Below are 25,326 nucleotides of genomic sequence, written 5' to 3'. Positions count from 1 at the left end.
GAAACTCTGAGCACAGTGAGGTGTGGCCCAAAAATAAACCTCCCAAATTGTACATATCATTTGAACTATCAAATTCAGTTCTCTGCATTTTATAGGCATGCACCCTAAGATCGCATATGTGCACATCTGCACAAAGACATATATTTGTTCATCGTGACAGAAGTGACATGGTGGCATTGTTCATAGGAACAGAAGATTTGTGATAGCGTAAATGTTCGACAGGGACTGTGTCAATGTATTCTAGTGTATTCACCCATGAAATGAAGTGTGGTGCAGCCATTATGTAAAATGGCTTTTGTCTACGTCCATGAGCAGTTCACAAGATTTCTATGTGTTTGTGGGCTTGTTGTTCTTGTTTGTTTCTTTTTTCGTTGCTGTGTGAACCGTTCCCCGCTGTGGTGCGTGGTGAGGGCATTTGGTGCTGGGACCACTTCTTGCTCATGCTGAGCACGTGCTCATACAGGTGAGCCACAGTCATGGCAATGAGATACCTATTTTAATTAGGGGGGAAAGCCATTTATCTTAAAAGCTATTTGCATATATGCTTATGCATGCATAGACTTTTGGGGAAGAATTCACAGGCAAAACAGTGTTTACCTCTGATGAAGGAAATTGTGGGGAAAATGAAACATTGATTATTTGTTTGACTATAACTGTTGAATCTTTTTTACTAGTCTGTATTGGCCTTTTCTAAAATAATAATAAGTATGAAATACATAGATGATTGGTAGTTGGATTTTTATAAGCACCTTTGCATTTTTTTTAAACTTTATTTAAGTACCATGTTTACAAAGTTATTCATAATACAGTTGCTTCCGGCATTCAATGCTTCAGCATCATTCCACCACCATTATGACCTTTCCTCCACCATTGTCCCAGTTTCCCACCCACTGCACAAACCTGCCCCTTTGGCAGGCACAAAATTTAAGTAGAGTCAGATTAAAGGATTAATTGTGGAAAGCCCAGACAATCCAGAAAAATTATCCTTAAAATACTGTTCTCTAGAACCATGCTTGGTATCAAAATAGTATCTTAATAGTGTGGATTCTCCAAAGAAAACAGAAATCAATCTTGTATGTGTTTTTTTGTTTTGACTTGTTTGATTTTGATTTTGTTTTGGGGCCACACCCAGTAGTGCTTAGGGCTTGCTCCAGGTTCTGCACTCATGGTGGTGCTGTGGGGACAACATGGAGTGCCAGGGATCAAACCCAAGTATATCGCTTGCTAGGCAAATGCCCTACCCATTGTACTATAGCTCTAGCCCCTCTGTGTGTGTGTGTGTGTGTGTGTGTGTGTGTGTGTGTGTGTGTGAAGACAGACTTTTTGACTCGTGCAGTTGTGTAAACTGAAAAGATTAAGATCCACAATCAGCAAACTTGAGCCTCAAGAAAGATCCAAGCAATGATTGTTCCATCCTGATTCAAAGCCTGAGACCATCGTGCTTGGGGACCATGTGGTGCCAGTGCCAAGGATTAAACCCAGGGCTCCTGCATGCAAAGCTGACACTTGGCCCTTTGGGTCACCTCCCCACCCCTCAGAAAAATCTTAGATCAGGAGCCAAAGAGATACTACAGAGGGCCAAGCACTTGCCTTGCATGCTGTGATCTGAATTCGATCCCTGGTGCCGCATATGATCTTCTGTGCCCCTCTGGAGTAATCCCTGAGCACAGAGCCAGAAGTCCTGACGACCGATGGATGTGAGCCCACCCCTCCAACCCCCAGTTTTTAAAAACTCTTAGATCAAATATCTGGGCACCCCGTGGCCCAGTCAAATTAACTCACAAATGTAACATATATATATGTATATATATATATATATATATATATATTTGTCTTGCATGTGAATATGTCTTTGGTATTAGTGATAGAAGCTTAGATTGGACACCCTTTTCCTTTCTAATTAACAATTTGTAGGAAGGTGCATTAAGGCTTTGTAAATATTATTCCTGGGCATAGTTTCAGAGGCAAGTTTTTGCATGTACTTAATCTTTTTTTCACTTTACATTATTCTGTGTTTCTAGTTTTGTTTTTTTGACTGGGGGGGAAGGGGTCACTCCCTGCAGTACTCGGGATACATTCCTGGTTTGGGGGACTATATGTGGTGCCGGGGGTTGAACTATGATTGGCAGCATGCAGGGCAAGCGCCTTAAGACCCATACTAGCTCTTGCCCCTCTCTATTTATTAATTGCCATTTTAAGAAATGTTAAGGCACTTGTATTGCTCTCAGCTGATCCCGGTTCAATCTGGAGCACCCTTTATGGTTCCCTGAGCCCTGCCAGGAATGATCCCTGAGCACAGATCCAGGGGTTATGACCTGAGCACAGGTAGGAACACCCAAAACCAAAAGAAATGAAACCAAACAAACATACATTTGATGAAGCTTTTTCTTTTATTTATAGGTTCCTGTTTTCTCAATGGACTGTAACGTCACTGACACTATTTATGTTAATGTTCATGTGGTTCCAGGTTTGGCAAATGACTGCCCATTCAGGCTGTCACAGGGATCCTTCAGACGCATCCCTGTGCGTCTTTAACTACTTCCCTCCTTTCTGATTTGACAAGATACTCAGGTTTATCTTATAATTTCCTTGCCTGAGAGTAGAGTTTTTCTTCAAGGAATTTTAGATTCTTTTAGGCATAAGTAATAGTATTTAGAAGCTAAACTGTGGGTGTTGCTGTTTCCAAGCTCTCTCAAGTGTTAAGAACAAGTAAATATTTTTGCCCGTACATTTCTCTTTCTCTCATTCCAGTTTCCCGCTCTCCCCAGTATGCCGTGATTCTGGATGGATCTCTAGTTCCAGATCAGCCTTATTTCATAATTTCCTTCTCCAGTTGGGAAAACCTGTCTCAGAATGGGTAGAGTAGGTACCATTGAGTTCATTTTCCTAGAATAAAAATTGCCATTATTTAGATTACATGACACTGCTCATACAAAAGTAAAGAAGAGATTATTCTTATGGTTCAGGGGATGTGGTCCATCTTTTAAAAATAAGGTAACACAGGTAGAAAAACATACCCAACTGAGGTGTTTGCTTGGGGGGTAGGTAGTAAAGTTAAGGATAAGTGCAAACTGTAGAATTGAGAATTATAATTGTTGTGGATAGTTTATATATATACTTGTATACATATGTGCATGAATATGTATGTTTATGTGCATATTTAGAGCAAAAAATAAGATCTTTTTTTTTAATTTTGAAAGTTTAAAAAATAGGTGCCATTTTCTCTGCCCTATTTGAGAAAGTTATAAAGGCTACCAGATGAAAGAGAAACAAAACAAGACATGTAAATAGAGGGGGAAATGTATTTTAAATCTTTCATGCACATTGGACTGCATTTTTTATATGTGTATATACATAGGATGTGAAACCGTTTTCTAAAAGAAGGGAACTTAGCAAAGGACATTCATTCTTTTATTATTATTTCATTCATCAAATGCATGTTTGTTTTGTTTCATTCCCACTCTCCCTTTTGGTTCTGGATGTTCCTGACTGTGCTTAGATCTTAACTCCTGGTTCTGTGCTCAGGAGTTCACTCTTGGCAGGGCTCAGGGAACCATATGGGGTCCTGGGGATTGAATCAGGGTCAGCTAAGTGCAAGGTAAGTGCCTTAACACCTGTACTATCTCTCCAGTCCCGTCATTCATCAAATGTTTGACCACCTACTACTTTCCAGGCCCTTCTATTGCATGCTGAAGATAAAGCAAGGGAACCAGACAAATGTGGTCTCTGTTCTTCAGAAGAAAGACAATAAACAAGTAAACAAGAAACTACTTGTGGTAACTGCTATATAAAGGAAAAGAGTGGGATGATGGGGGTGGAAGCAGTTTGGCTGGGGAAAGTCCTTGGTTCATTCTGTGTTAGAACACATAGTGAGTGGCCACGAGTAGGTGGCATTAGATGAGCAAATACCTGGGCTTTTGACATCGAAGCTTACTGTTGAAAAGATTTAAGGATAGAAATGAGCAATTAGATTTCATTTTGGTGCCAGAGATCAAACCCAGAGCCTTACATAGATTTATATTCTATGTAATGAACCTTATATATTCTCTATAAGGCTAAGATGAGCCTTACCTGTCCTGCTCTTCTGAAATGGATCAGAACGAATTAAAAGAAAGTCAGACCAATTAAGATGATTACCTGTGGTAGGGACGATGTCATTTCAGGTTCACACTAACATTGTAAAAAATCTTGACCTGTAGGTGAAAAGTTGTTTTATGTTGTTGATTTTATTTGGAATTATTTGAATGTAGGGGAGAGAAACTGTTTTTTTTTTTGGGGGGGGAGTAAATTTGGTATGACCAAGTTGTATTCATTTCCTGGAGTGACTGTAACTACTATAAACGGCATGGCTTACAATGACAGAGATGTACTGTCTCACAGTTCTGAAAGCCAGGAGTTGAAAGTGAAGGTGTCAGCAAGGCCATGCTCCTCTGACACATGTAGGAGAGACATCCTTCGCCACCGGCTTCCCTTCTGGTGAAGCTCCCTGGCTGTTACCTCATCTGCCTGTTTGTGTATGAACTACTCCCTTTCTGCCTCAGTAAGGGTGGGGGTTTTCCTCGTTGTATAAGGACACCAGTCATACTGGCAGGGGTCGACTGTCTGGCCTCATCTAACTCCTGTATGACAATGTGATTTAAATAGATGGGTGCATGTATATTTACATGATTTGTATATACGCACCATCCCCCTTTCTGACCAGAGCAGTGCTTGTATGTGATATTGTGATTATCCAATCTGTGTATTTGGTCTTTAGCCCAATTTCTGACCAGATTTCCTAAGACCCTGGGGATTTCCTAAGGGCCGAGAGCAATAAAGGTGTATTTTGTTCTGGTTGTGAGGTAATTTGGGGACTTTAGCCAAGAATAGGGAGGATTGCCAGGAGATGTGATTCAAAGAACTTTCCGTCCTGCCCCCAACCTCCATGGGGGGAAGAGAGGCTGGAGGCTGAATTGGTTGCCAGTGGTTGGCTGATGAGCCATGTCTACATAAGGAAGCCTCCACAACAGCCCCCCAAAGGACTGGATTTGGAGAGCCTCCCAATCCGTGGGCACGGGATGATGCTGGGATAGTAGGTGTCAACACTCTTTCCTGCTTACTGGCCCTATGCCCCTCTTCTGTCCAGCTGACAGAATATAAACTGGTGATGAGGTGGGCTGCTTGTTCCTGAGTTACATCCTGGGCTTCTTGACTAAACCAGTAAAGCCCTAAGTAAAATAGTCCTGTATTCCCTGAGACCTCTAGTAAGTCAATCAAACCCAAGGAACCAGAGTGGGAACCTCTGCTGGTAGCCAGTTAGTGGTTATCTAACCTGTGCATGCAGGTGTCATGTAAGGTCAAAGGGAGCAGATGGTGGACACTCTGGGCTGTGATTGGTTGGTCAGAAGCAGACGGGCTTGCTTTTGGTATCTGAAGATTGGGGGTGAGGGGGGTGGCGGTTTTCTAGGACTGAGCCCTTTGCCTGTGGACTCTGATGGGCACATCCTGTCAGAATGCATTGAATTGTAGGATCCTCTGCTGGGTTGGACCATTTACTGTCACATATTGGAATTGGGGCTGGGAATTCTAAGTACTCTATTTCATATATGGTCCCGTTGACAGGTTCATGGGCATAGAGAGTCCATATTTCTCTTTGAGCACACAACTTAACACATAAATAATGTTTGGGGGATTGTTTCGTCTTCTATATGGCTAGCCCATTTGGTGGGGATGGGGGGAGGGGGAGGTTGGACCCCCTACCTATCAGTGCTCAGGGAGCTATATGTGTTAAACTTGGGATTGAACCCAAGTTTAACACATGCAGAACAAACATCTTAATCCCTATACCATCTTTCTGACCTCTACCCATTTCTAAAAACTTTGTTGGCATGTATTTCTGTTGACAGTATTGGTGTATTTATTTGAATTTTGAAATGCCTCTGTTGTCCTATACTGAAGGCTTGAGGAATACCAGTTATGTCTTCTCTATTATTTTCTGCTTTCATAATCTTATGTTGGCTTTTTTCCCCTATTTCCTTTTGCTTTCCTTTCTCACCTTCTTTGTCCTTCTGATTCCCAGCAGTGTTCATTTCCCTTTTTATATCTTTTAATATGACCATCGTCTCTGTATATATTTTTTTCTTTTTTAAATGTCATGGGGCCACACCAGTGATGTGTGAAAAGGGAGCTTGGGAGCCTGGCACCACTCTCAACAATGCTGAGGATGGGGCCAGGGCCTTGCTTTACTACTTGAGCCATATCTCTGGCCCTTTCTGTTATGTCCTTGAATTCTTCCAACTTTTCATCTTTTTTTCAAAAGCTAGTGTTAAACATGATTTCTCTTTTTTTACAAAAAAGAAAAATGTTTTCTTTGATCTCTTGGTTTTAAGAGCTTCTTTACATTATTCATTTTCATGCAGAAGTATTTTCCTATCATTTTACTACTTCAGAGCATACTTTTACGGGGAAGGTAATCCTGTCATCCATTTATCTGTCAAATTCTTTACCTTCATTTTTCTTGTAATACCTTACCACAGGAGCTATTCTGGTCCACTTCTGATCATTCCCGTCTTTGAGTACTTGATGTTCATTCTGTATTTGTTGGTGGTTGAAAGTATGTGGAACTCCAGTATATTTACAGTTTGGGATCTTTCCAAACACTTTGCCCTGAAAAAAATGACAAGATATTGCCTGATTAGCAAGCTAGTCCTGTATGTATCCCAGGACATTTTGTTTGTTTGGGGGAGCCATACCTGTCAGTACTCAGGGCTTACTCATGATTCTGTTCTCAGGGCTCACTCCTGTCAGTGCTCAGGGGAGCATCTGGGTGCTGGGGATTGAACTCAGATTGGCTTGCGTGCAATGCAGGCCCCCTGCCCACTGTACTGTCTCTGGTGCCACTGAGGTTTTGCCAAGGGGGTTAGAGTGGGAGTATGAACTGCTACAGTGTAGTTATACCCACCTTTTCTCTTTTGCCTTACCATGCTGATAGCTGGCTTTCTTCATCAGTGTTTCAGAATAATCCTGTTTTTGTTTGTTTGTTTGTTTCACTAATATGTTTGTTTGCTTTTGGGGGGTCAGACCCGACGATGCACAGGGGTTACTCCTGGGATGCTGGAGACTGAACCCCGGTCAGCCGCATGCAAGGCAAACACCCTACCCGCTATACTATAGCTCCAGCTCCAATATTTTTGTTTTCTCTTTTGGTTTCAACCACACTTGGAAAAGTTCAGGGATCCTTGCTATACCAAGGAGCTAGACCTCCTGCATACAAAGCTCGTCCTCTAGCTTTTGACCTCTCCCGTATTTGGTGCTGGGGATTGAACCCAGGTCAACTGTGTGATGGGTAAACTCCCTTCCTGCTGTGCTCTCTCTCCAGCCTCTACCCTATCCTCCTTATGTGGTGGCATTTGAAGTTGCAGCTGAACCCAGCTCTGGAGAGCCTAAATATTTCGCCAAAACATTCTGAAAAGAGGCTGAGGGGGAAATCTAGAGAATGGCCTCACCCAAGGAAGGGAGAACTGTCTTGAGGAAATGGGAACTGGGTCGACGTTGTGGAGAAACCAAGCAGCACAAGATGTAGTAGATCAGCCAGTGAACTTTCTTCAGCAATTTGGCCCAATATAGACTGAAGTGCTGGTATAGAACCCAGGCTGGAATTGGTTAAGAAAATGAAAACAGAAGATGGTGTGTGTAAATGAACACCTCTCTCAAGAAATCTGAATGTTCAAGGCAACTTAGGATGTGATTTGGTTGAAAAGGCTGACCCAATGTGATTAAGCAATCCTTCATGAAAATATATGTTCTCATGAAATAGTAATATTTCTGAATGTTTTATTAAATAGATAGCAGACTGTTCGCCAAGAATTTTTTCCTTAAAAATGGACTCCTTAAAGTATTATAAATCAATCAGGGCTAACACTGAATTCCATTAGTGGATGAGATTTCAAATGTAGAGGTTTCTAGAATACACTTGAAATCTCACCCTTGCGAAGAAAAATTTCCTCTGTTCAGCTCAAAGTTAAAATGCATTTTGTCCTTTATTTTCAGTAAGTATTTAGATCTGCCCATTCTTTCATTTCTTCTGCTGTTCTCCTTTTTGCTCTTTATAGCGTCATTGATTCCCAGTTTTTTATTCCTAGTTTTTGGTTAAATTTAAGCCTCCTTGGCTTGTTTCCAAAGCCTGTATCTTATCAAATCAAATCTGACTGTCTCCCGCAGTTGCAACTGGTTGCTGGCATTTCCCAGTACAAACTTTTTGGCCATCGTTAGGCCGACCTCCTTCCTGTCCTTCTAATCATGCCACATTCTCTGCCTTCATGCTTAAGTTCAAGTGAAGTTCACTTTCATAATTAGCACTTTATTGTCTCCAGTATTGTTTCACACGTGCTGACCCTTCCCCCTGGATGCATTCTTCTTGTGGGGGACAGCACACAAAGTCTGCCTGTAAAGGGAAGGGTGCAATAGCTTTTTCATCCCCAGGTCAACTAGAGGGACTTAGGAGCCAGAGAACTTGGCATGGGTCAAAGGGGTGGGGGGTGAGAGATGGGGAGTTGCTGAAACCAGACTACGTAGAGGCCAAGCAGCTACCATAGAAAAGTTCGGGGACAGTTAGAAATCAAATGTCATCATTATTGGTCAGGGCAGGGGTGGTGGTGGGTGCAGACAGTTACCCTCTCCCCTGTGTTATTCAGGGGTCGGCTGGATATGCCACACACCTGAAACCTATCAATTAACCTACTTAAATTAAGAAAAAAATTTTTTGTTTAGGGTCTGAGAGATAATTCAGTGGGTAGGACACTCACCTTGCACACGGCCTGCCTAGGCTTGATTACTGATACTGTATCAGACGAGATCGGGCGCGTTCAGGGCGATAGCACAGCGGTAGGGCGTTTGCCTTGCACGCAGCCAACATGGCCGACCCGAGTTCGATTCCTCCGCCCCTCTCGGAGAGCCCGGCAAGCTACCGAGAGTATCTCGCCTGCACCGCAGAGCCTGGCAAGCTCCCTGTGACGTATTCGATATGCCAAACACAGTAACAACAAAGTCTCCAATGGAGATGTTACTGGACCCGCTCGAGCAAATCGATACTGTATACGGTAATATTATATATTACCCCTGAGCAGAGCCGGGAGTAAGCCCTGAGCACCAATGGGCATTTGCTTTTTTGTTGTTTGTTTGAAGAGTGATTTTCTAGAGGTCTAGATGCTTATTTACAGACTCTTGAAGGAGGAGGGTCATTTACCAAGCAGATGGAGGAAAAAAGAGACTTGTTGGGGCAAGGGAAAATCAGAATGAACCGCATGGGAAAAACCTCGAAGCCTGGTGCCCTTGGCAACTGGGAGTAGCTTGTTGGTGGGAGAGCAGACAGGATGGAGGGAGAGGGGAGGTGGAGAGGTTTGGATGGTCGAGGAGTTAGGGAAGCCAAGTGGAAACACATACACACACACACACAGACACACACAGACACAAACATAGACATGGACACACAGAGACACACACATGCAGACACTAGGGAAACCAAGTGGGGAAATACACACAGACACACAGACAGACAGACACACACAGACACATAGACATAGACACAGACACACACAGAGACACACATAGACACAGACACACAGACACACACACAGACACATACACATAGACACATATACAGACACACAGGACACACACAGACACACACACAGACACACCTCAGAGACCAGAACACGGAAGGTGCTCCAGTCTCTCTCTCTGAATTCCATGCCAGCACCTGTGCTGCCACGCTTGCTTCCTCACTGGAGGAAAGGGCTTTGTAGTGGTCATTTCGCCGCCACAGATGTGCTTTCCCTTTCTTACCTAGCACACTTTCTTTCCTGTTATTATTTATTAACAAAGCCTCCCAGTCCTTTATCCCTGTTTAGATTTTCCAAAGCTGTCTGGCAGGAATTAGAGCTAGAATAAATATTTGAAGAAGGAATTAGGAAAAGTTTGTCAGGCGAGGTTTCCACAGAGAGATCATAGCAATGCCTTCGTTGGTCTCTTTTCCAAAGCGTACTGCCCCGTTTGTCATCTAGGATCATTTCCACCGTGACTCCTGGAGGCCCACCGTGCAGGTGGCTCCTGCTGGCCAGTTCTTTCTTTATACCAGGAGCAAACAGAAAGGCTGGCTGAGTGTTAAGGTGTACACTGGCACCATCTAGTGGCAAATTTAAGACCTGGCCAGATTGAAAACTGCATCTTTATAATAATCAGACTTAAAAAGATCTAAAATCCTGCGAGCTTCAAACATTTTATCTGTTGCTCCCGTGCTGTACTTCCTGTGCAGCAAAGAAGAAATTAAATCAGAAAGCCTCGTGTGCTGATCACAGCTTTCCCTTATTTCTGTGGGGTCTTTGAACACAACGTTCGGCTGTGATTGACAGGAGAGACAGGAAATACTGTGTTCGTAGAATTACTGCCTCGTGTGAAATGATTGCTATGATTTAAGTAGCAGTGTTAATAAAATAAGGCATTTTATTAAATATCTCCTTCCCGTATCATATAATTGGAAGCAAAGAAATAGTTGCCCTTTTTTCCCCTAAGTACTTAATGCCAGTGAGAGAGAGGGATATAATTATCACCGTTTTATAGCTGAAGAAGCTAAAATACAGGAGGTGGTTGAGCAGCTTTCACAAGGTCCTCCTGTTACTTTTGCACCTTGTGTGTTGGGGCCCCAGCTGTGTGGGACTCCAGAGTCGGCGCTTTTCCTAGGAGGAAGCAGGAAAGACCTTATCGTGCTTAACACTTACATATATACCAGCTGCATGATAAAAATCTTGGTTCTTTTTATTGTTAGCATTACTGGCATGTTTGTGTCTATACCAAATTAGAGCTGGTAGCATTCATCCAGTGTCAAAGAGGTTTCAGGGTCTGGCCTTGGGGATCCAAGGGCTTAATTCTTTCCCTGCCCCACTGATGGTCCAGAAGAGTAATCAGAGACTTGGCTGATGTCTTCAGACCAGCATTTTGCCCATATCAGTGCTCCAGTTAATTCTGGACATTGGGCCCTAGGCCTGCCTGCCCCTCTCAGCATGTGGAGTGGTGGTGGTGGTGACCACTTGTGTGAAAATATTTGTTTGCAGGGTCAGATAGTACAGTGGGTAGGATATTTATCTTGCACAAGGCCAACCTGGGGTCAATCCCTGGCATCCTGTATGGTCCCCTGAGCACCACCAGGAGTGATTCCTGAGTACAGAGCTAGGAGTAACCCCGGAGCATTGCCAGGTGTGACCCAAAAACCAAAAAATAAATAAATAAAACCCTATTTGGGTGTTGGCCTACTAATGGTTTGCACATTTGTATGTGAGTTACTGTATAAAAAAATGAACTTCTATAGGTTTTTAAGATTTATATTTGAGTTTTTGTTATAAATAAAAACATAATTTTGCACTATTACAATCATATATGCTGGGGGTTAATCTGTATGTGGGCTGGAGCAATAGCTACCCGTGATGTATTCAATATGCCAAACACAGTTAACAACAAGTCACACAATGGAGGCGTTACTGGGCCCGCTTGAGCAAATCGATAAACAAATCGATGAACAACAGGAGGACAGTGCTACAGTGCTGTTCTGTACATAATTTCCTTTGACTCCCTTCTAATTATTCCTGTGACATTTCTTCTCATCACCCTATTTACTATGTGAAAGGAAGCATAAAGCAGACGAACGTGGGGCTGGAGCGATAGTACAGCAGGTAGGGTGTTTGCCTTGCATGCAGCTGACCCTGGTATAATTCCCAGCATCCCATATGGCCCCCTGAGCACTGCCAGGAGTAATTCCTGAGTGCAAAGCCAGGAGGAACCCCTGTGCATCTCAAGGTGTGACCCAAAAAGCCAAATAAATAAATAAATAAAGCAGACGAACATAGCCCTCGACATTTTCCTGTGCTGATCGTAGTCTTAATATGTACCTGTTGTATAGTCATGCCATTTGTCTACAGGCTGGCACCTTCACCTCTGTTTTTGTGGGGAGAAGTTGGCATAGCTAGCATCATACTTTACAGTGTCTTTTCCCTCCCTCTTGCCTCCTGCTTTGTTGCTATTGTTATTAAATCAGTTAAACATACACAACCGGAAGCAAGTAAAAGAGATGAAGTAGGTTAACATATTTAAGGTATGATAAATTTTATTTAACTACTATGACTTACAGACTGTTATTAGTAGGGCTTTAGACATCAAATATTTTAGCATCACACTCCACCTGTTTGTTTGTTTGTTTTATGTACATAAGTACCACTCAGCCAGCGATCTCATACCTGTGACTCTGTCCCACAGAAATAAAGGACTTTTTTATCAGTTTAGGTATCTGCATACTTTTTTCATTATGGTTCATAGCAGGAGGGAAGGGGAATGATGTACTAAGCAGTGATAGAGCTACACTGTGTAAGTTTAAGTATATATTTTAAAAATAAATTTATACTTAGAGTCTTCTCAACCATTCTCTCTGTTGTGGATTTTTCTGTTTTTATTTTTTAACTAGTAGAAAGTTTTCTTTATCATTGAAATTTTGGTTAAGTGGATTTCAAGACTTGCTTTAATTTCGTTTTATTTTTCTCCTATAACATGTGCACGTGAGCGCGCGCTCACACACACACATTTCCCTTTGTTAGTCTAGAAACGAGTTATATCACATATACATACTTTCCCTTCATTATTGTCATTTAATCACTTAATCCCCGTTATTCATCGATTTATTCGAGCGGGTGCCAGTAACGTCTCCATTCATCCCGGTTGCGTGCTAGCGTAGCCCAATGGTATCTGTTCGTTCTAGGAACATGCAGAGCCTCAAACCAATCATTTAGGGTCTTGACGAAGAAGTCTGACCATCTTATAGGTGGGCGTCCACGTGATCTTTTGATGTCCCGTGGAATCCAATCAGTAATGGCTCTAGTCCAGCGGTTGTCTATAAACCTCATTACGTGTCCAGCCCATCTGATTTTTGATGTCTTGGCAAATGAGACAGCGTCCCTGATTCTTGAGCGTTGACAAAGATCAGAACTCCGGATTCTATCTCTCATTTGAGTGAATCGTGATATTCCAAGCATAGATCTTTCGATTCCTCTTTGAGAGATCCGAATAGCGTTCTCATCCTGTTTTCGTAGGGTCCAGGTCTCTGAGGCATATGTTAATGCAGGAAGAATAGTGGAATCAAAGAGATGTGCTCGTAGCTGGAGGTTCTTTGTCCTTTTAGTTATTTCTTCAATGCTCTTGAAGGCATTCCAAGCCGCTCTCTTCCTCCTGCGCAACTCAGGTGCCAGGTCATTCATCATGTTGATTTCTCGACCTAGGTATATATAGCTGTTGCATTCGGAGATGGTGGTTCCGTTGAGAGCGAATGGAGCGTCAGGAACAAGGCTGTTTCTCATAAACATTGTCTTCGTAAGATTCAGCTGTAGTCCGACCTTTCCACATTCACGGTCAAAGTCGTTCAGCATTTGTGCCGCTTGGCTGATGTTTGGTGTTATTAGAACGATGTCATCAGCAAAGCGGAGGTGGTGTAGTTGCCGACCATCTATCTTCACTCCCATGTTTTCCCATTCCAGTCGTCGCATGATGTTTTCGAGGGTGGCACTGAAGAGTTTTGGTGAAATGGTATCACCCTGCCGAACCCCTCTCTTGATATGGATGATTACTTCTTTGTAGAATGGTGAGATTTTGGTAGTGAATCCGCAATAGAGCTCACGAAGGATCCTGATGTATTGAGTTTGTACGCCCTGATTGGCTAGGGCTTCCATGACCGCTTCCGTCTCAACAGAATCAAAGGCCTTCTTTAAATCAATGAACTTTAGACAGAGCGGCATCTTGAACTCCCGAGATACCTCAATGAGCTTGGTTATTGTGTGGATATGGTCGATGGTACTGAATCCTTTTCGGAATCCAGCTTGTTCACATGGTTGTCCTTCATCTAGTGTTCTGCTAATCCTATTCAGGATGACTTGAGTGAATAGTTTGTAGATGACAGACAATAGGCAGATTGGGCGATAGTTGCCAATGTCATGGATGTCTCCTTTCTTGTATAGTAGTACAGTCCTGCTGGTTTTCCATTGGGATGGAACCTTGCATTCAGACAGGTAGCATGTGAAGAGTCGAGCTAATGTATTGATGAGTACTGATGGTAAGTTCTTCAGGTGTTCAGGTCTGATCTTGTCTGGGCCAGGTGCTCTTTGTTTCTTTACCGATGAGATGGCATGTTGGATTTCGGAAGGGAGAACATTGGGAACGACATATCCATCATGTGGTATGTGGTATGTGGGCAAGTGGATGTGGCTATTAAAGAGATCTGAGTAGAAGTCATGAATAATCTTCTCCATTGCCCTTCTGGAAGATGTGATAGATCCATCATGATGTCGGAGGGCAGTCATCTTGGATTTGTAGTTGGTGAAGGACAGGCGGGCATTACGAATGTTTTTCCCAGCTTCTGCTGCATCTACCAGTACTGCTGCTCTCCTGTTTTTGAGGTCATCCTTGATGGCTTCTCTGCACTGTTTTGCCAGTTCGGATGTTCGCTTGTGGTTGCCTGAGGCATGTGCCAAGCCACGTTGGTGAATAAGTTCAAGAGTGTTCGAAGAAAGACAGTTTTTTGTGGTTATCTCTCTCTTGGCATTCCTTGCACAATCATGGAGGTGCTTAATCATTCGATCATATTCCTCATCAATGTTGTCAATGACGACATCTTCCCATGTTGCCGCAATAGAGCCAAAGAGCTCCCAGTTGGTGGTTGTTCTGGGAGTCCTCTTCTTAAATCTTGTATTCTTTTCTCCTCGTTCTGTGAGGTAGAATTTTGCACGAAGAAGACGGTGGTCTGATCCCGTTTGGAATTTTGGGACAACAGCAACATCGGTTAGGCAAAACCGCCGATTGAATATGATGTGGTCTATTTCATTGTGGAACCGTCCATCAGGAGACTCCCATGTCCAACGTTTAGATTCAGCCTTTTGGAATTGTGAGTTACCATGGAAGGTTTTGGTTGACATGATGAACTCAGACAGTCTGTCACCCTGTTCGTTCCATTCCAGGCCATGGGTTCCGATGTGGAGTTCATCGACTGATCTTCTTGGTCCTATCTTGGCATTAAAATCACCGACAATGATCTTGTAGAAGGTGTGATCTTCTTTATAGAACTTCTCCAGCTCCATGTAGAATTTCTCAGTTTCTCTTTCACCATAACTGGATGTTGGTGCATAGACAACAAAGATAGAAACTGCTGGTAGTGAGCCATATTTATTCAAGTGCAATCGTCCGATTCGGGTTGTTAGGCATTCGAATGAATCAATGCTCGTGACTAAGTTTGTGTTGACAAGGATACCAACACCACCGACGCCTCTTTTATCACATGTTCCAAGGAACAGTTCTTCTCCAGTGTCGAAAACAGCATGATGGGATTGATGTCTTCTCGTTTCGGTCAGACCAATGATGTCGTACTTGATCTTTCGTGCTTGTACCATAAGGTCTTCAATGGATGCAGTAGATGCCAGCGTACGAGCATTAAAAGTACAGACAATCATTTTTGTTTTTCTGCGTTTTGGCAGCCTATGTTTGCCTTGGTGTTTTATCAGCCTCTCCTTCCATATCCTTCTCGACTCTGCATATTCAGGGTTAGGGAAATGAGATCCATTTATTACTGGATTTGGCATATCAATTTGGTCTATTTGGCATATTCATTATTATAGAAGTAGGAAATCCCTCCCAGCCACCAGGAAAAAAAAATGTATTCTTCTTCCTTGACTTCCAACCCCCATTCTTTTCCACCAATAATAGCTGAAGGGAATATAACCTTCGGCATTTTCTATACAACTCACAGTCAATGAAATTTCAGGTTAGAAATTGTGTCTGGAATATTTGGATTTCCCATGAGACTCGGGAAAGAAATCACATTTTACTGTTACCACAGCAGCTTTTTCTCTTTTTGCTTCTGTACAGATTTGAAAAAGGGCGCATCTACACTTTCATTGGCGAAGTCGTCGTTTCTGTGAACCCTTACAAGCCTCTGAACATCTACGAGAGAGACACTATTGAGCAGTATAAAGGGCGAGAACTCTATGAGAAACCACCTCACCTGTTCGCCATCGCCGATGCTGCTTACAAGGCCATGAAGAGGCGCTCAAAAGACACCTGTATCATGATATCAGGTATTCCGCACTATCAGTGGTCAAAATTATTTAACTTAATTGGTACTCAAAGCTCCAAGGGATCAGATTTATTTTTGAAGTAGAAACTTCAGTTTGGTACAGCTGAATGTTAAATGTCAAATCATCTGTATTCATTCTGATCATCTAGTCTTGGTTCACTTACAAATACATATTTTATTGGGATGGGTTTCTGATCAGTTTTGTCATCTGAGCTGGCATGGAAATGGAACTGGCATGGAATTGGCACCCCAGTTTTGTTTGATCATTTGTTTGGGGGCCATACCTGGCGGTGCTCAGGGCTTACTCCTGACTCTGTGCTCAGGGATCACTCCTGGCAAGCTTGGGGGTGGGTGGATTGAATGCAGAGCTTTAGCCAAGTACATTCTCCTAGGCTCCTAACCCTCCAACTTAAAAAAAAAAAGCACCAGACAAAAAATAACAAAAATATTTTAAATGTTACAGAATGAAACCAAGCAAAGGAAACCCATAGGTACCACAAAGTCACACAAAGTCAGAGTGGTGGATGCAGCCAGTGTCCAGGGACCTACATGGCAGGGAGTAGGTGTTGGGTCTCAGAGAGAGGGGCTGCAGCCTTGACTTTCAGCAAGAGGGAGCTTGGGCGCAGACCTCTTGTACTCAAGAACTAAGAACCAAACTCTCTATCTTCCAGCAGACTTGGGGAATAAAATAAAAAGAAAAATATCTGCTTCTAACCCTAAATGACTCATCCCAAAACATAAGGGTTTTTTCTGGTGCCAGTAACAACCCCTCACATATGTATTATTATACACTTTGGTGACCTTTGTTCTAGTTTGGCTAGCAACTCCGAAAATTATCTAGAATGGCTTTGTTTCTACTTGATAGCTGATAATACTAAGGGTCAGAGGAGTTGAACAACTAAATTTAGTGCTAAAGTTACAGAACTGTGTCCTAAGATGATAAAAATAAATTAGAAAAGTGGTTGGAGAGATAGCACAGCAGAGAAAGTGCTTGCCTTGTGCACAGCTGACCTGGGTTCAATCCCCAACACTTATATAGGTTCTTTGAGCACTGCCGGGAGTGATCCCTGAGCACAGAGCCGGGTTTAAGCCCAACACACAGCTGGGTGTTGCCCACAATCCAAAAATAAACAAACGAATTAGAAAAGCTGTATTGCCTGATTCTAAAAGGGCAGGGTGGGCGGGGAATAGAAGCAAACAATTGTATAAATGTGTAAAGGAAAATACAAGCCCTGACCTTGAATCCCTTCTTCTCCCCACTACCAGATCCCAGCAGTAACAGCTACGAACAATCGAATGTGTATTATTTTATACATTTACTCTTCATGTGTAAATTCGTATAGCCACCCATACACATGTGATTATATAATTATGACTATTACATAACTTGTTTTTCCATTTAACTGTGTATTGGGGCACTTTTCCTTAGAGTACTAAAGAACTAATGAATTCTCCTTAACAATTGTGTAAAATTCCATTAAACAGTTGAATTGTAATGCGTTCATTGCTCTACTAATGGGCATATTAGTTTCAGGTATTAGCTGTAACTCACAGTGTCTAGTTTGCAGAAATATCTGTAGAACCTCTGAAGATTACTGTTTCGTGTGTTTAATATGTTCATAGCTTAACTTGCTATTACTGGAACTTATAGGCCAGAGGGCATACACGTTTTTCTTGTTTTTGAGTCACACCTGGCAATACTCTGGGAACCATATGGGGTGCCAGGGTTGGAACACGGATCCGGTGCATGCAAGGCAAATGCCCTACCTGCTGTACGATCGCTCTCACCCTTTGCACATTTTTTGACGGTGGGTAGATACTTCTTACATGGAATTACTTCACACCCATAAAAAGATATCCTACTGTAGAAAATAAGTTTCTGTAAATTTATCTCTGGTCACTGTTGGAATCACTATCTTGTCCCTTTTCTGCTATATCTAAGAGTCACCACCAAACATTAAGATGTAAGGAATTGATTCATACATTTCAACCACTGATACTTTTTTCTAACTTTTTCTAAGTTCATTTGTTTTACTTACACAATAGTTTTATGTTTCTCACATTGTCACATCTGTTCAAGTCAATGCCATATCAAAATAGGTGAATTAACTCAAAAAATGCAAATGGTGAAACACAAGGAATTTATATAACATCAGCATTTATAATGATTTGATTAATAATCATCTAACTCTTGGTTTAAGCTGCCGTATTAAGTTTGCACTGTTTTTCTCCCAGGGGAAAGTGGAGCTGGTAAAACTGAAGCCAGTAAGTACATTATGCATTATATTGCGGCCATCACCAACCCCAGTCAGAGAGCTGAGATTGAAAGGTAAGCAGGGACAAAGAACAGCCCCCTGTCTGGGTAGCACTTCCTTTTCATGTGTCGATTTAACCACGCCTATACTCTAAGGTCCTTTGAGCATTTATTAATGGTTAAGTTTCCCTCTCCTTATTTTTGCCGAATGTCTATACATTTCATTCCTATCACTTTATTTTTAATACTTGTTTTTTAATAGAAAAAAGCTTACTACAGGATGATCAAACCCGGTTCGCCCTCGTGCAAGGCAAATGCCCTACAACTCTCCACATGCATGAAGGTACCGGTGGAGGAACAAAGGCAATGCGGGTCCTGGGGCTGAATCTCCAAGCCTGCTTGGATTGTTGGCTGAGCATCCTCCACCCAGAACCTCCATATTCCAGTAGGCAGGGGTCACACCCACCAACTGGCCCCTTGGCGCCGTGTAATCCCATCAACGGCCAAGACCCAGAGACTATAAAACCCAGCTCCCGAAGCGCGCTGCCACATTTGCAGCCGTGCAACATATTATTATCTCATTCTTACTTTGGACAAACTGGAAAGCTACTGAATGTAGCCTGCCCACACAGCAGAGTCTGGCAAACTCCCCATGGCATACCCAATATGCCAAATACCAGTAACAATAATGGGTCTCATTCTCCTAACCCTGAAAGAACCTTGAATATGCACTTTTTAAAAAATCTCAGGGCTAGGATGAAGGAGACGTTACTGGGGCCTGCTCGAGGCAATCGACGAACAACAGGATGGTCATGGTCATGTCACAGGATGAGCTTGAACAACAACAACAAAAAAATAGAGCCAATAAAATTATTTGAAACTGGAGAAAACATCCCTATTCTAGTTCGTATTGTTATGTGTGAGCCGCAGAGATACTTTTATTTACATTGGTCAGTTTTATTGTTCAAGCCCTTATGGACATCTCACTTTTTATAGTGCTGATATTCAAGAAATATCTTTTTAGGCTCTGGAGAGCAACTCAGTTCCCTAGACAAATCTGCTCTTTCCTATTTTTAAACAAAGCCTCTGGAATTAGGCATTCTAGATAGGATTTTTTTTCCCTTTTTTCCCCTTTTCTCTTTTGGTGTTTGGGCCACATCCAACGATCTCAGGTGTCCTCCATATTCTGTGCTCAGGGATTACTCCTGGCGGCGCTGGGGGGGGACCATACGGGATGCCGGGGATTGAACCTGAGTCAGCAACATGCAAGGCAAGAGCCCTTTGTGCTGTCCTCTCTCTCTCCGGCCAGACTGGACTCCTTTTCTAAAGGCTGCAGCAGATGAGTAACAGCTGATGGTGTGCACTGTCTCTTGGGCTCAGCACTGCGCTGGGCGCCTAGCACGTTGCAGTCACTTTATGTATGTGAAGGGATGGAATGGAAGGGTTTTTTTTTAAAGAGAGAAAGAATTGTGGGGGGTCAAGTGGCATAACTTTTTCATATCAGTCTTTGGGGGTTGGATTCTTTTTTGTTTTCTTTGGTTTGGTTTGGCACTGGGGTCATACCTGCCCGTGCTCAGGGATCTCTCCTGGTGGGTGACTGTGGTGCTATTCGAACCCTAGTTGGCTGTGTGCAATGCAAGTGCCCTCTCTACTGCACTCTCTCTGGCCCTGTAGTATAGGTTCTTTGAAAAGAAAATGTTTTCAAAGTTGCTACCTTGAAGCTTAATGTTCCTTTACTGACGCATCACATTCTATATACACATCACTGTCTGCCTTTCTTGTGTGAATGGAAAGGATATTGTGTTGAACTTTTTTATTTATAGATTTATTTTTGATTTTTGGTCACATCCAGCGATACACAGGGGTTACTCCTGGCTCTGCACTCAGGAATTACTCCTGGTGGTGCTTGGGGGACCATGTGGGATGTTGGGGATTGGAACTCAGGTTGTCTGCGTGCAAGGCAAACACCCTACCCACTGTACTATCACTCCGGCCCAAAACTTTTTTATTTTTTAATCCTGTTGGGCTATATATTGTCTGGTCAAAAGAGGCAAGTGACTCTTTTTATTTTGATTTCTATCTAGCGTGACAAGGACAAGGATAGAAATAGGTTTTCTTAACTTCCTTAGGAACTCAGGAGAGTAGCTGAGAACTAAATATTTTTTAAATTTAATTTGACTTTTCTTCAGTAATACAATATTAGTGTTTTACATGGTGGTGCTGCTATGCCAGACCTACCGTCAGAGTGGCAGGATCTTTCTTTCCACCACTATCCCAAGGTCCCTTCCCTCCTTAAGAGCACAGTTCTGTTCACCTTATGAGAAATAAATTTTAGTTCTAAAATTTCGTTATAGTAGATAGTGGCATATGTATGCATTCTAGTCTTTTATAGGCATTCTTACCATAGTTTTTTAGAAAGTTTCCTTCATTTACCAAACACTAGCAGTTTGGGGCAGGAGAGTGCAGGAGGGACTTGCACGTGACTGTGTAGTTCCAGGTTTGAATTCCTGACACCACAGGTGGTCCCTGGAGTACTGCCAGGAACAGCTAAGCATGGTCCAAAATTCTCTCCCACTCCCCCAAAAAACAACTAGCAATTTCCTCACCGTGCACTTTGTCTCATGACATGAGGTATTGGGTCACTTGCAGTAATAATGGACGGAACAGTGGATTTGCTCTATCAGGTTACTTCAATGAATAACATTTTTTAATATTTTTTGTATGTATGAGTGTGTGTGTGTGTGTGTGTGTGTGTGTGTGTGTGTGTGTGTAACAAGCCTGCAGTCAGGGTCTCTGAGGAAATCTTTGCATTTTTAAGCAAAATTAAGCTTTTAAAAATTCAAAGACTTATGATGACTTTAATTTGTTTCATTAAAGAGTGAAGAATATGCTGCTTAAATCTAACTGTGTTTTGGAGGCTTTTGGAAATGCCAAGACCAACCGCAATGACAACTCAAGCAGATTTGGGAAATACATGGATATCAACTTTGATTTCAAGGGCGATCCTATCGGTGGTCATATCAATAATTACTTGTTGGAGAAGGTAAGATGAGCATTAATTTCTGAGGGATATGTTTGCAAATGCTGAATGTTTTTCTAAAATCTGGTTATATTTATAGAATTTCTTCTTACTCCCTGGAAATGGTGTTCTATTTATTCACTGAAAAAGAGGGCGATTAGATCTTCTTAATCAATTTCCTTTAATCTTTTGAAACTCCTTCCCTTATTTCACCCAAAATAAACAGCACAATGAGAAACATATTTGTACAAAAGTCACATACTACGTCTTCACAAATTGGGTGGTGTAGTGTAGGAGCAGAAGAAAAGCAGATCAAAGGCATGGGAAGAAAAAAGTCACCACTTATCCTAAAATATAGCAGTGTTAAGAATTCAGGGAGTTTGTAGAATAATTACCAGTCTTGTATAAGAATAATTCTCTCTGGATCTTTTAAATTCGAAAAGTGATCACATCAAAGACCTGAGATTACTAGGAGTCACAGTGTGAACCAGAAACCTGTTTTTCCTTTAAGACCCCAGGGAAAAGGTAAGTTTTGAAATGAGTTTCCTCTGGGAGAGACTGGCAGGAAATAGGGAAAACCCTGGCCTTTTGTCAGGAGACTCTAGGGTCTCTGTGGAAGCAAAAAACACTGAAATGAAATTTCAGTAGGAGAAAACTAATTTTTTGCCCAGGAGCACACAACACAACACACACACACACACACACACACACACACACACACACACACACACTTTTCAGTTCCCTATTCCATTGGTGACAAGGCTCACCTGGACAGAGGCAGCACTTTGGGGTTGAAGGCCAGCCTTGACTGCTTTTATTTATTTGTACTTAAACTTAATATTGACTGCAGTAGCCTTGGTGCACAAGAATAATTGTTTCTATGTTTAGCGCACCATATCACCCCTTCTACCCCCAAAGTGCCAACCCATGGGGCCACTGTGCCCTTTCAGCTCTCCCTCCACCCTAACTTCATAGCCTCTGTCCTGTGGTCAGGGTTTATTTTCATTGGACATTGTCTCTTCCTTTTCTTTGTTTCTCTATATGTGCTTTTGTTTGTATATGTTTTGCTTTCTGATATTAAAGGGGAAGTGTTCCAAGGTGGTTTGCAAACACCCGCCCACACTCTCTCATATGCAAAGCTTTGTAGAGTATATAGAGAAGTCATCCAAACAATGTCCCACCCTTCAGAGGATTTTTTTTTCTTCGTAGAAAAAAAATTTACTCCCATTCTTCCTCCCTTCCTGCTCTCCAGCTAACTTTCTATGGCAAGCATTCTCCTTTTGTGTTCTCTTATTAGCTCTTGCAAAGTTATGGACTTTGTAGATAAAAGTATAGGAGTAGGGAAATGGAGAAAGTGGGGAAGGGTGTATATGAATGTGGTAAGTTTAACAAGAATCAGTCCAGGACTAATCATCTCCTTACATGTCACCAGCTCTCATAGGTTTTAATTTAAGCTCATTGAAATCCTATTTACTTCAACTTTCCATTTGTTCACTGCTTTTTAACAGATGTGTTTTATGATCTTGTAGTCTAATCGCAAAACATACTGTACTCGGTCAGTGAAAACATGAAGAGTATGTTTTTATCTGCCTACGTGAATGTTGGGCCTGTAGAAGTTTCCAATTAAAACTTTGCTCTTGGGAGTGCCAGGGAGGCTGTGCCCTAATTAATCTTAATTATCCCTGAAAACTGAAGGAGGGTACAAGAATCCATTCGCCTGGGTTTTGTAGTTAAGATGGCCCATCCCCGAGTCTCCATCTTGAATTGAATTCAGATCTGAATCCACTTGCCTGGACAACTGCGGATTTTCTACCCTATTCCCCTATAGTCTCCTGTGTGATGGTAGAATGCGGTGGGATGAGTTTTTCCTAGCTTCCCTACCCTTGGTTGTTGCTGTTACAGGGCAAATGGCTCTCACAATTGGTCGCCGTGTACAGAAGACCACACACTTGTTGTGACCCTGAGGAACACAGTGGTGTGCCTCTGGGATCACACATGTGTCCTGTGCAAGGATTGCACACCATAAGGCAGATGCTGTGCCACTAAGCCACATTTTAGCCCTAATCTATCTTTCTTTTTTCTTTTTTGATTTGCTTATTAAATTGAAGTTAGGCTTTTCAGAAAGTACTGAGGTCCATTGAAAATCGCCATGAAATCCCAGCTTATTTGTTTTTTCCCCCAAAAGTTTCATTAGACTTGGCTTTGTCAGCTTTGTCAGAGTCAGTAATCAAAAGGATCCCTTGCAGGAGGCCGGATATGTACCCCATCGGGTTTGATTTACAGCACCAGCTGCTTCCCTGAGCATCACCAGGTGTAGCCCAGGAGAGCCCCAACACTGCTGGGGTGACCCAATAGCTCCAGCACTGTGGTACCCAAGCAGCATCTCATCTTTGGTATCTTGCATTGATCCCAGCCTCAGTTGGCAGAGAAATCGCTGATCAGGCTCCCAGCCCTTCTGAGCACTGCCTTTGAAGCTCCCTTCCCTCCTACCAACCCCCCCCCCCCCCCATAGCCTTTGGAATAAATTACCTTTTTGAGGCCTCTCTTAATTGCAATTTTTTGAAGCCCTTTAAGGCTGGGGGCTCTTCACAGACACACTTATGTGACTGGTTTTATTAAAGGATATAGGGCTCTGCTCCTTGAAATGCCAGCAATATTCTGCAGAAGGGATGCTGAAGAGATTTCTCCTTTAGTGTTTCTTCCTATTTTACCGTGCCCATGACTAGTGCCTCTAGTGCCCCCACACAACACCTAAAAAGAAATTTTCTCTTTAGGTTCCAGGTTAAAAAATTAAAAAAGCAAAATGACTTAATGTTTTAGAAAGATTAGGGAACCCTGGTTTAAGTAGTAAAATGGACCATCAGAATATTGCACCACTCTGGAACCTGGGTGATAGGAGCCGTGAGGATCAGATGCGCACATGGGGGAAGTATAAAACTTGAAAACCCCTGGATCCCTACAATATAGTAAACTAATGAGAAAGCAATAAAAAATTTAAATTTTTAAGTGAAGAAAGAGGGGAACGACACAGAAAGCCCATGGAGAAGGCGTCATCTTAGTGTGTTAGAGTACGGCCTGCTGGCTCTGTTGAATGGAATGCAGGATCCCTGAGAAAGTGGCTTTTGTTTATAATTTAGGGGTACACTTTCAGAGGAATGATCTTTGTGTGTGTGTGTATTTTTCTCCCTAGTCTCGAGTGATTGTGCAACAGCCAGGAGAACGAAGCTTCCATTCTTTCTACCAGGTTAGTACTCTGTTTATTTTCTGAAAGAAAATTGATTAGTTGCTTCACCAGGAGAATTACTCCATAACTTAGAGGCCAGCCGGGTATTCTAGGGGAAAGGACAATTCAGATAGAAAGGGGAACACCAAGTGGAGGGTGTTTGGAGGATCCTCCCAGGAGGGGAGATGCAGGTTGAAAGTAGACTGGACTGAACATGTTTGCCACTCAATGCCTCTTTTGCTGATCACAACACCCAAAAGGAGAGAGAGAACAAAAGGGAATGCCCTGCCACAGTGGCAGGGGGGGATGGGGGGATGGGGGGATGGGGGGGAGGGATATTATCCTGGTGGTGGAAAATGGGCACTGGTGGAGGGATGGGTACTTGATCGTGGTATGATCGAGATCCAAGCACAAAAATTTGTAAATCTACAACTGTACCTCATGGTGTTTCACTAATAATAAAAAAAATTAAAAAAATTGATTAGTTGCTTAACTGTGCAGAAAGGAGTGTTTTTAATATTGGAAGTCACTCAGAATTCTGTGCCTTCCTGTCTCCATTGACCAGGAGACATTAATCATGGACACACACACACACACACACACACACACACACACCAGCCTGATCCGCTTGGTTGAGCATTACCTACATTTCCTTGTGATGTAGATTCTTAATAATTATGAAAATTTTTGAAATG

General features: G+C 42.4%; 1 protein-coding gene across 2 annotated transcripts in view; it reads left to right on the top strand.

Moving 5' to 3' along the window:
• The window catches only part of MYO1D (myosin ID), a 392,202-nt gene that overhangs the window by 86,786 nt on the left and 280,090 nt on the right, over positions 1-25,326 (top strand). For both annotated transcript variants that reach the window (XR_008794254.1, XM_056127580.1), the window contains exons 2-5: positions 15,928-16,136; positions 18,371-18,464; positions 21,267-21,432; positions 24,599-24,652. Coding sequence is in view for 1 of the 2 variants with exons in the window: in XM_056127580.1 (XP_055983555.1) it covers positions 15,928-16,136; positions 18,371-18,464; positions 21,267-21,432; positions 24,599-24,652 (523 nt within the window). In the remaining variant the exon portion in view is untranslated. The remainder of the gene's footprint in view (positions 1-15,927; positions 16,137-18,370; positions 18,465-21,266; positions 21,433-24,598; positions 24,653-25,326) is intronic.

The sequence above is a fragment of the Sorex fumeus genome, unplaced genomic scaffold, assembly GCF_029834395.1.
Source record: "Sorex fumeus unplaced genomic scaffold, SorFum_2.1 ptg000063l, whole genome shotgun sequence".
Classification (NCBI taxonomy): domain Eukaryota; kingdom Metazoa; phylum Chordata; class Mammalia; order Eulipotyphla; family Soricidae; genus Sorex; species Sorex fumeus.
This window is presented reverse-complemented; position numbering and strand designations above follow the sequence as displayed.